We start from the raw sequence: 12,464 nt of genomic DNA on the forward strand, positions 1-12,464 counted from the left end.
TACAACATTTGCTGTTGAATTGTTTGAACCACCTGCTCAATCACAACAGAGTCAGTTTATTGCCTTACTGCATTTCAGATTAATCTGTGTGTTTTCTTATCAGTTTCCTTTAAAAGGGTATCCTTTATACTCATAAACTTTTTTCATTGCCGTTTAAAACTATATATATATATATATATATATATATATATATATAGTGACACAATTGGACTCACTCGGGTTCGTTGCACCTTTAAAAATACGACCCAGCACAACAGAAATGGAGTTTTAAAGTGCAGTTGCGCTGATTTTTAATTACACACAAAAATAAACAAATACAAAACAAAAACCTAACTCCGGTTTGGAGCACTTACTATACAGGTAATTGCCCTGACTAACTTGCAGGATGGCTATGCCGTTTACCTGTCACCACAGAACACACTCTAACCCAGCACTTACTTATTTTTCTGACTGCTCGGAGACAGAGCACCTCTTCTGCCTCCTTCTACTCAGCAGCCTTGAGCAGACTGCCTGCTCCTCTTAAATACCCTGCACATGGTCCCAATTCTCAATTACTGCCCAGGTGCAGGGGATAATTAAATAATAAAACAGTTAAATTAAACAAAAGAATAATGAACAAAACTGATTAACTGAAAAACAAAACGATTAAATACAAAAGGTGCATTTTCTCTTCAGGGAGGTTTTAACCCCCTCCCTGCTGTCTCACACAACCTGCTGCCTTACAATATATATATATATATATATATATATATATATATATATATATATATATATATATATATAAATACATGTGATCATTGAAATACAATTAAAAGTCTGTAGCTATCCAGTTTGCAACAGCATTGTTTATACAGGGTGTCTCACTGAAAGCAGCCCAGTAAGTAGTACAAGTATTACAACGTACAAATAAATAATAAATAAATAAATAATCCCATGATGGAGCAGCACAGACATGTACAGGAATCCTCGTTATTATAAACTCTGCTTATACAGGAATGTCACTCCCAACGTGGGCATGGACTGAATGCCAGCATCTAACTGAAATACTTATTTTCAAGTGGGACACCCTGTATCGTACTGACATGATGTAGCTTGATTCACAGGCTTGCAGAGATCCTGTATTAAAAACAAAAAATACTCTGTCGAAACTGACAGGTTTCATTTGCTGTTCTGTTGTTACTGCCTGTAGCAGAATAACTGCTTGACAGTGTATTTTTTTAGAAGTGAAGACGTGTTTCCAACACGCAGGAGGTACAGCAGACTAGATGCATTCTGTGATACTGGAACTAACAGATACAAGTAATAGTCTTTCTATCCAATGAACTGTCTGAAAGTTTTTAAATAAACTTCCCATTCATAAGTCCTTCACTTTTAATGCTTTGCTCCATAACGCAGTTCCTTGACTAACTTTCTACTCAAACGACAACTGCACTTCTTACGTTGCACTCACTCGAGTATATTAAAATAGTGCCGCAGGGAATGAATTACGGTACGCTGAGAGGATCTAGACAGAGGGCGATTAACATGTGTTAAAAAAGTTCATCGTAGAAGTTAACTGCGATTAATTGACATCCCTAGTGCTTACACATAATTACAATGGTATTATGCATATCTACAATGTACTTATTGTGTAAATCTTGTTGCATGATATAAACCTTTCCCTAACCCTAACCCTTTTTTTTTATACAACTGTGTACTTACAAACATCATGCAAAAAGGTTTACAGATTAAGTACATTGTAATTATGCATAATAACATTGTAATTATGTGTAAGTGCACATGTATTTACTAAGTAACTTCTGTGTAAATACACAGTAAAGACGCTTAATGTAAAGTGTTAGCAACTTTACAGTACATAACTAAATGTAGTTTCTAAACTTTATTTTGTCTCGCTTTTTGATAAGGAAACATCTAGCTACCTGTAGGTGATATTAAACGTGATTTTCTCCAGACAATAATGTGCTGCAGCAGTGTTTAACCCGGGGATCAATCAAGACACCCCATTAGAGAGACACGCAAGGCATGTGCGTTTTTGGTGTAAACGCTCAGTCAGACAAAGCTTTACTTTAATCATACATTTAGCACAACAGAAGACACTCAATGAAGCGCGACAAATGAGTCTTTCAGACTCGCTTTACCGTGACATTGGCTCAATGGGGAAAGTAATCAAAACGTCAATTTACTGACCAAGTTTACAAACAAGAAGAGAAATACAACTAGGGTCATTCGCCTGCCACTAAATAATCATCATCTTCCTATTTAAGATTTAAGGTTTGGGTTAAATAAGGTTAGGGTTAGGTTTAGGGAAACATAAACAACAACTACTGGTGTTGCATTGTAACTGCATGGCAGTGTGTAGTTACTGTATTAGTACAGTGCAATTACATTGAAATTAGACATTCAATGTAACATAATAATGGTTTATGTGTAAATGTTTTTGAAAGTATAGATGGTCCTGGAGAATTTGGATCCAATCAGCAACATGCCATTCCACAGCAGTGATCAGACATAGTCAGGGGCTACTTCCAAATGTGACATATTGGAGTAAATAGGGAACAACCATTTTAGTACATATTTTAAAAGCGTGCCACATTCTGGAAAATAAAACCCAGTCCTCTGTGATATTTCTGTTAAGGGGCAGTGTTTCAGGAGGGAGGTTAATAGTTACAGTCTGGTGTACTTGATGTAGAGTTTAGACATGATTCTGAGAGCTCTGTTGAAGCCACAGGGGTGCTTCTGAGTTTTAAAAAGTCACCAGGATTTGATGAGTGAGAAAGATACAAAGGGAATCTAAATAACAGAAATAATACATTAGTTGATATTTCTTAACCATACAAAGATGCCTCAAACACTACAATACTGTTACCAGACATCAGAAACTGCTCAGCCAATCAGAGTGCACATTTCGGCTTCTGTATTCCAGAACACATCATGTAGAAACCGTACCACTTTCAGTTTTTACCGTGCTGTGTTCTCCATATGAGCAAGGTTGACCAGGTCGCCTGCATTATAAAAATATCATATCTGAGCACCTCTTGGAATTCCATTCAACTGCAGTTCATTCAAAACGGTGACATCACAATCAGCCGTGTAATGGTAGTCTCTTCATCAACCTTTTCCCACGTTTCAATGACATTGACAATGGACTACATAAAGATTGGTAATGATTAGGAAATAGATTTTTAACTTGTATGTAGGCCTATATAATAGCTGTAGGAGGGTGGAGGTCTGTGTATGGGTTATATTGACACTTGTAGTGCTTCTGCATGTGGATATTCCTCCATACACACACGCTCGCCATCCTATAACCCTAGATTCATTTTATTATGATAGTAAATGCCTTTCTCGATGAAACGCAAGTTAATTTTTAATGACCTTCAGGAGAGAACACCGTTTCCATCTCAAATCAATATTAATTAGTCTAATGTGATTCATAAACTCTGTGGATTAGCATTGCTTGCTAGTGTTTTTTTTCTTTAGTCTCACTAATTTGCCATTGCGCCATTAATCATGCAGAGCTTTCTCTGAGTTTGTTCAAACTTTTTTTTTTCTTCTCCTCCTTCAATCTGACTTGTGTTTCATTAGCCTGCAATGATTAAGCCTCAGCAAGGTTACTGGGAATAATGCATCTCGACAGAGCTTGTGACTGTTGGGATTAATCACGCGCCTGGCATTTTTGTTTTGGTTGAGGTCAGTACCTGAATACGACCTCTAAGCTTTATACTCGAGTTAGCAAAAGACATGTTTAAGTTTGTTGCTGCATCTATTCATGTTTTGTTGATTCAAGTGCTTGTAGCTAACACTTCCATTCACTATATGGGTCTAAAATGTGCAGTTTCGAAAATATGGCATCGCAAATAAGTATTTCCATTTTAAAACACTACACTGGTACTACATTAGGTAGCAGAAAGTAAAGATCTCAGTTTGCTTGCCTTCAGAAATCAGTTGCATTTCCTACATATAGTAGGTCATTTTAACTTCAGCAGTGTCTTTAGGGTTAAGCATCCTACTGGCTGCAAAGCATGTCAGTCAACAGGGGAAGCAGCTGGTTGGTTACTGACAGGAAAGAAGGCTCAGAAATGGTTGGGACAATTTCACTCTACAGGTGATCATGAAAGTGCAAGACTATCAGAAAGCACGGCCTGCTAACAGAGACTTCTATAACCGAGTGTAGAACCAGATATCATGTTTTGAAAATGAAAATACAGGTTTGCTAAAACACAGATCAGTGAGAAATACAACATAGAACAAACCTGGTATTTCTTGTCTGTAGTGGGAGGGTTAATGGGTTCACATATTGGGGGATTAATTGAGGATGCTTTAAAAAAAAAGTGACCAGGATGTTATGAATGTAGCAGAAATGTGCTCACAGGGAAGCACATTTTCATGTCACACCATCTTAGTTCCCAAGTGAAATGACTTTGGTGGGCTTTAGTGCACATTATAAAACAGCAAGAGTCATTCCTCATCTTCTAAGAATGCAGAACGACTGGGAGTGGGGCATTTATTGCCGATTCACCCCACTCACACCCCTGGTTTACTAAATATCTTAGAGGGATCCCTGAATAGATAGCTGTCCCTTTTCAAAAATTTGCAACTGTGACAGAAATACAATGAGTTCTGGTGATAAATCTTCCTCCCGACCTGTGAGGGCGCTAAAGAACGGGAGGAGAAGTATCTGGAAGGGCTGGCCTGACAGTTCGTTTCCAGGACCGGAAAGTGGGTCAGCCTGGAAGGAAGCGAGACTCTGTTGTAAGACCGTATTGATTTGACAGGTAAACGAGGGGCAGCTGCAAGTAATAAAGCAGCTGCAACCGTTTACCTAGATATCATGCGGGATTACATATAGGGGCCAGGGTAACGCTGTTCTTTTCCTTCGTTTGGGTTAAACCAAGGACCGAGAAGGACGTAAAGAGCTGTATTACTCTAAAAGAGTTGTGTGTGTGGGTTTGTGTGCTGTATTAGCTGAAAACTAACTGTCTGTCTTTGTTTCCGAATCACCAGACAGCTAAAAACATATCCGGAGCTGTCGCACTGGGCGAGCACAAGCCGGATCACCGCAACACGTACTGTCACAACATCCCGTGTATTCACCCACCACAATCACGACTGCACGCACCCGAGACGGGTGACCGTGTTTTGATTTCTTGTTCAGGACTGTATCCTGTGTTTGTCAGCCCGAGCTTTACACATCGTTGTGTATTGCCGGGCTTATTATTTTGAGCACTAGACCAGTGCTGGCAATAAAAGCCTATTTTCCACTGGACTACCGTTGTCTGCCCATTACTCCTGCACCGCATCACTGCTACACAGCTACCCCTCACCACCCACTTTGCCACACGTGGTGTCAGAAACGGGATCATGGACCGCAACGCGCTGGCGGAGCTGCTGCAGGCACTGGAGAGCAGACGGGACGCAGAGGAGAGAAGGAGGGAGGAGCGCTATACAGCGCTCATTGAACGGGTAGGACTGGACGTGGCTGCAGTAACGACCCCGACTGCAACACCGTTGATGTCGCCCCCAAAGGCACGGGCGATGAAGATGTCGGCGGAGGATGACCCGGAGGCGTACTTGGTGGCATTCGAGCGGCTGGCTACCGCGGCGGCATGGCCGCGGGAGTTCTGGGCCAGCCAATTGGGACCCTGCCTGATTGGGGAGGCTCAGGCAGCTTACCAGGCTATGAGCGACCAGCACGCCACCGAGTATGACCTGGTCAAGCAGGCTATCCTCCGCCGGCTCAACATTACTACCGAGACCCACCGGGCGCGGTTTAGGGAGTACCGGAGAGCCCCGGAGACACGCCCCAGGGTGGTTGCGGAGAGGTTGTGCGACCACATGGTGCATTGGCTGACCCCCGGGCAGAAGACCGCCCAGCAGATGGGGGAAGCCATTGTGGTAGAACAGTTCTGCCATGTGGTCGGCGCCGAAACCCAGGCGTGGATACGGCGCCACAACCCCGACACCCTGGAGGAGGCGGTCAAATTGGCCGAAGATTTTGAGGACTCCCTGACCTCTGCCCGGATCGGGATCCTGTCCACCCCTGCCCTTCGGAGCAGCCACGCTCTCTCTCCCTCTCCTCCAACATCATCACCACCACCCCCCTCGTTCCAGGGACCCAGACCTCCCAGAGCACCGACCCCATTGGGCCCCCTTGCCTCCCCCCCATGGAGACCAAGGTTGGCCCCCAGCTGGGGTAGAGGTGCTGCCCCTGCCCCGTTGCCATACCAGCAGCGGGACAGATTTCTAACCCATGCCCCCTCTGTCCCTCCTATCTGTTTTAGGTGCCACCAGCCGGGACATCTGGCCAGGTCATGCCCCGCCGCCATGGAGTGTGACGTGGCCGCGTGCAATTGGGCACCTGAGACTGGTAAGCGTGGGGAAAATGGTCGGGAGGGGCCTTGTCTGATTAATGTGGTGTTAGGGAATGTGAAAACCCACGCATTAGTGGACACAGGGTGTGAGCAAACCTTGATTAGGACAGCTCTCCTGGGCGGTGTGTCGTGGCGGCCACGAGGTCAGGTGGCCATCTCCTGTATCCATGGAGACACGGCGGCATACCCCACATTAAAAGTATATTTATCGGTAGGACCGATAAAACGTCACCTGGTAGTTGGGGTGGCGGAAAGGTTGCCACACCCAGTTATTCTGGGCCGAGACTGGCCAAAATTCAAAGAATTGATGAAAGAAATGGCAGTCTCAGCCACACACGTAAACGTGGCAGAAAAAAAAAGGAACGAATTGGTGATGTGTTTCCTTTTCACACTGAAATGTTTTCCCCTCTTTTCCGTCCTAGAAAAACGAATAAGAAGAGACGGACCGCAAAATGGGAGGGAGCGTTGTTGAGACAAGGCTGGGGTCTGGTGGGAGAGTGCTGCAATGGTAACAAACGCCAGTCGAAGGGAGTGGGAACGCAGTGTGACCGAGAGAGCGAGGTTACTGGACCGACTAGAGCAGATGTTATTCCAGCCCCTCTCAATGTACCGGACCCGTGGTACTCAAGCGCGGACCTAGTGTGGGGCCAACATAACGACCCGTCACTGGTGCACGCTTGGGGACGGGTCCGGTCCATTGAAGGTAAGGATGTTGACGGCGCTGGGGCGCTGGTATATCCACACATCAGTATCAAGGGGCAATTACTGTATAGGGTAAACCTAGCCGCGGGCACAGGACAGCCTGTAACACAATTATTGGTTCCCCCGTCTTGTCGGCTGGAGGTCATGAGGCTGGCGCATGATATCCCTTTTGCGGGGCACCTCGGAGCCGAGAAGACGAGGGAACGGATATTGGCTCGATTCTATTGGGTAGGTCTTCATACTGATGTGTCGAAATATGTAGCCACATGCCCAGACTGCCAGTGAGTAGCGCCGGGTCGAGTGCGCCCCGCCCCTTTGGTCCCACTGCCGATTATTTCCACTCCTTTCGAGCGCATTGCAATGGACATAGTCGGCCCTTTGCTACCTTCTGACTCCGGGTATACGCACATATTAGTAGTGGTGGATTATGCAACGCGATACCCGGAGGCAGTTCCATTGAGGTCCACTAGTGCCGCTGCAATAGCCACCGAGTTAGCGCAGATTATGGCCAGAGTAGGGATCCCCAAGGAGATTTTGACCGATCACAGAACTAATTTTTTGTCCAATACGTTACAGCAGGTGTACAAAATATTAAAAATACGTCCCATCAGGACGTCCGTTTATCATCCACAATCGGACGGTCTGGTGGAACGTTTTAATCAGACCTTAAAGTCGATGCTGAGGCGATTTGTAACACAAGAGCAGAAACATTGGGCATCACTTCTCCCCTACCTCCTTTTTGCAGTGAGAGAAGTGCCGCAGAGTTCAACGGGGTTCTCCCCCTTTGAGCTCCTGTACGGCCGGCAGCCTCGCGGCATTCTCGACCTGCTGAGAGAGGGGTGGGAGGAGCACAAAGGCTCGTCTAAAAATGTAGTGAAGTATGTGCTCCTACTCAGAGATCGCCTGGATTTGGTCGGTCGTTTGGCCCAAGACAACCTCAGATCGGCTCAGCACCGACAAGAGCAGCATTATAACAAAAATGCACGGATTCGAACCTTTCGACCAGGGGACAAGGTAATGCTGCTACTTCCCTCATCAGAGTCAAAACTGTGTGCTAAATGGCAGGGGCCGTATGAGGTGATTCGGGCTATAGGGAAAGTAAATTATGAAATTAGACAGCCCGATCGCCGGAATGAACGTGAAATTTACCACATTAATTTGTTGAAGCCCTGGCAGGCAAGAGAGGTCTTATTTATAGCCCCAGGCAATATGGAGGATGATTTAGGTCCCTGTCCAGAGACCCCGAGCACAAGAGCGATTTCAATGGGGGAACAATTAGTTCCGGATCAGCAAAGAGAGCTGCGTAAGCTTATTGAGGAGTTCAGCGATGTTTTTTCTGATGTGCCCGGCAGGACGAACTTAGTTGAATATGACATTATCTCTCCCCCAGGTGTCACAGTGCGAGAGAGACCGTACCGGATCCCGGAAAGTCGACGAAGTGGCGTTCGCAAAGAGGTACGGGATATGCTCGAGCTTGGAGTGATTGAACCTTCCAGGAGCGAGTGGTGCAGTCCTATTGTAATAGTGGCTAAGAAAGACGGCACCAACCGCTTCTGCGTAGATTTCAGAAAGGTGAATGCTATTGCCAAGTTCGATGCGTATCCCATGCCTCGGGTCGACGAACTTTTAGACAGACTGGGAAAAGCGAGGTTTATTTCCACTCTGGACCTGACGAAGGGATACTGGCAAATCCCTCTAACCCGCAGCTCCAGAGAGAAAACCGCATTTTCAACACCAGAGGGGCTGTTCCACTTTAAAACCATGCCGTTTGGGCTACATGGTGCGCCCGCTGCCTTTCAGAGACTGATGGACCAGGTTTTACGCCCACATCATGAATATGCAGCAGCGTATATTGATGACGTGGTGATTTACAGCTCCACCTGGCGAGAGCATTTGGCTAGGGTTGCAGCCGTTCTTCAGTCTCTAAGGGCAGCCCGGCTGACAGCTAACTTGAGGAAATGTGCGTTTGCCAAGACAGAGACTCAATATTTGGGATTTTTAATGGGAAATGGAAGGGTGAGACCTGTGGTCACCAAAATCCAGGCTTTGGTTGATGCAGCGATCCCCAAAACCAAGACTCAGGTGAGGTCACTACTGGGCTTAGCCGGTTATTACCGCCGCTTCATCCCCGAGTACGCCACAGTGGTTAACCCGTTAGTCGACCTCACCAAAAAGAGTGCTCCAAATTTAATTAAATGGTCAGCTGAGTGTCAGGGGGCGTTTGATACGATTAAGTGTAAACTTTGCCAGGCCCCCACTCTTATTACCCCAGATTTCACCAAGAGATTCATCCTCCACACCAATGCCTCGGATGTAGGTTTGGGTGCAGTCTTGTCCCAAAAAGTAGCTGGAGTAGAACACCCGATATTGTACCTGAGCAAAAAAATGTTACCTCGGGAGCGTAACTACTCCGTAGTCGAAAAAGAGTGTTTGGCCATTAAATGGGCTACTCACTCTTTACGATACTACCTGCTGGGACACTCATTTGATCTTGTCACAGACCACGCCCCACTCAAGTGGTTAAGCACAATGAAGGACAGCAATGCCCGGATAACTCGGTGGTATCTGGCATTGCAGCCCTTCATGTACCATATGGTACACCGTGCGGGGAAAGACCACCAAAATGCAGATTATTTTTCCCGGGAGGGGGGAGCAATGGGAAAGGTAGATTTAGCCGAGTGTTCCTTCGGCTCCACTCTGAGCGGTGGGATATGTGACAGAAATACAATGAGTTCTGGTGATAAATCTTCCTCCCGACCTGTGAGGGCGCTAAAGAACGGGAGGAGAAGTATCTGGAAGGGCTGGCCTGACAGTTCGTTTCCGGGACCGGAAAGTGGGTCAGCCTGGAAGGAAGCGAGACTCTGTTGTAAGACCGTATTGATTTGACAGGTAAACGAGGGGCAGCTGCAAGTAATAAAGCAGCTGCAACAGTTTACCTAGATATCATGCGGGATTACATATAGGGGCCAGGGTAACGCTGTTCTTTTCCTTCGTTTGGGTTAAACCAAGGACCGAGAAGGACGTAAAGAGCTGTATTACTCTAAAAGAGTTGTGTGTGTGGGTTTGTGTGCTGTATTAGCTGAAAACTAACTGTCTGTCTTTGTTTCCGAATCACCAGACAGCTAAAAACATATCCGGAGCTGTCGCACTGGGCGAGCACAAGCCGGATCACCTCAACACGTACTGTCACAACATCCCGTGTATCCACCCACCACAATCACGACTGCACGCACCCGAGACGGGTGACCGTGTTTTGATTTCTTGTTCAGGACTGTATCCTGTGTTTGTCAGCCCGAGCTTTACACATCGTTGTGTATTGCCGGGCTTATTATTTTGAGCACTAGACCAGTACTGGCAATAAAAGCCTATTTTCCACTGGACTACCGTTGTCTGCCCATTACTCCTGCACCGCATCACTGCTACACAGCTACCCCTCACCACCCACTTTGCCACACAACACATTTTAATAAGCAAGACATGTCTGAAATATTCCAAATTGTATAAAATAGAAGCAAAAACCACAACAGAATGGTCAGTGGTAACATTGCTAGTGTATCAACAGGGGTAAGAATATGGATTTTAAAATCTTGGCAGCACCTTTAAGGGTTTGTTTCCAGTTTAGTAAATTCAATTTAACATGCAGCAGACAATGAAGTGAAAAGCAGGCCCATGTGGATTTTTGTGCCTTCATTTAACATTTAGAAATGCACGGATTAATTGATTCAGAGTAAGTAACATGCAAGAGTGGAGGAAGAAGAAAATCAATCCTTTGGGTGAATTAGAAATTAGGACGAGCTCAGGCAAGTGTTTTGTATTTAAGTGCTGGAATGAGCACTGACAGCCCATCAGTGCTCCACTATCGTTTAAAGGTTAAATCAATTTGCAGTTTTCCTTCATATGCACCTGCTGATTTATAACCTTCTCAGTGTGTTAATGGGGCTCGTTTGGGCCAATTGATGTGCCAGTACTGGCTAATGGTTACAGTCAAGTGGGCCACCTTACAAAACGCATAGAGGTCCTTGGTAATTCAAAGTGCTGAAAATAAAAACAGGAAAGCAATCTAAAAATCATAAAGGGCATGTACAGGTGTCATTCTGTTCTAACTTCATGTTACAATTAACAGTATAAACGCAATAAAGGAAAGTAGATAAACTTAAGTAGACAAAAGTGTACACTGAAGAAGGCACTAGCCGAAACCTGTGTCTTCTTGACTGTGTTTCTTATAAGCTTTAGCATGTTTAATTGTGTGGTGTTTGTTTTAGAAAATGGAGTAAAGTTAGAATTTCCCAAACTAGGCCGAATTTGATGAGAATGAATAAGCCGCATAGCTGTTCTATTCTGCTTCAGCTCTCCTCCGATAACCAGGATGACACTGACGCTGTTTAATAGCTGTCGTTGTTTAAAAGATGCACTGACTGTTCAGTTAAACACTCTCATAGACTAAAATAAAACCAAATGTCTTTCCGCCATCGCAGTGTCCTTAAATGGCAGGGGTTGTATCCAAAAGCATACACACAAACAGTGAATGCCACTTTGTGGAAGACTTCCCTGCATCTCATGGGTACAGACCTGTCACAATCTATTAAATCCTGCTGAGGACACAGTCGCCGGCACATAGAGACTCTATTGCTGTGATCCACGTGTGCTCCTCCCGAGTCTGTTTAGAGTACTTCCTTTCTCTGGCTTTGTTGTCCATGACATTTTACAGGTCATGAAATTGTAACTAGTGATTGAATAGCTGGCTAATTAGTGTGAATTATTTAGACTACTGACAGAGACTGTTTCAGAACTCCACTGATAATGAAACGTGAAGCATGTACAGTTGTCATATGGGTTGTTAAGTGTGAGACTACACAGAATTACAATATTGTACTGCAGCTTCTATTTTTTGACAGTGAATGTTATTGCAACAAGGATGTCAGTAACACGGCTATACATTCAGATTAGAGCTATCAGTTTGACATTGATGACCATGATGTATATCTACAGTATGTATAGAAAAAGAAGTGGCAATGAATATTTTAATGAAAATTGGATTTATTAGGTAGATTTACAGTATGTGGAATAACCTCTTGTGTTCTCATGGTACAGTAAGTGTGACATACAGATTGACAAATGTACAGACCGACAGACACCCCCATATATCCCTAGAAGCTAGTACTCTAAATAACTCGTGCTAAATAATGTTAATAGAGTTCATTACAATTATATATATATGTGTCTGTGACAGGCAGTGTTGTGTGATTCACTGCCGTCTCCTGTCTGTGAGATGAGAGGAGGTTCAAAGCTCTAAAACCATGATGCAGACGAGCCCGGCTCTTTTGCACAGTGGTTAAGATGCTCGCTTGCGGGGCACAGGGTCGCAGGTTCGTGCCCAGCCTCCGCCCTGTT

The 12,464-nt window shown here is 44.9% G+C and overlaps 1 protein-coding gene across 1 annotated transcript; it reads left to right on the forward strand.

The window, feature by feature from the left end:
* The first annotated feature begins 3,303 nt into the window (after positions 1-3,303).
* Positions 3,304-10,518, forward strand: LOC131700651 (zinc finger protein 446-like). Its single transcript, XM_058999253.1, has 2 exons — positions 3,304-6,367; positions 10,192-10,518. Exons 1-2 carry the CDS (start codon positions 5,362-5,364, stop codon positions 10,197-10,199), a joined length of 1,014 nt encoding a protein of 337 aa, XP_058855236.1. The 5' UTR covers positions 3,304-5,361; the 3' UTR covers positions 10,200-10,518.
* Positions 10,519-12,464: the final 1,946 nt, after the last annotated feature.

Source organism: Acipenser ruthenus, chromosome 24 (assembly GCF_902713425.1).
Source record: "Acipenser ruthenus chromosome 24, fAciRut3.2 maternal haplotype, whole genome shotgun sequence".
Classification (NCBI taxonomy): Eukaryota; Metazoa; Chordata; class Actinopteri; order Acipenseriformes; family Acipenseridae; genus Acipenser; species Acipenser ruthenus.

Bases quoted from the DNA above. Each gene is read 5' to 3' on its own strand.
- LOC131700651 (XM_058999253.1), top strand. From the start codon at position 5,362: ATGGACCGCAACGCGCTGGCGGAGCTGCTGCAGGCACTGGAGAGCAGA.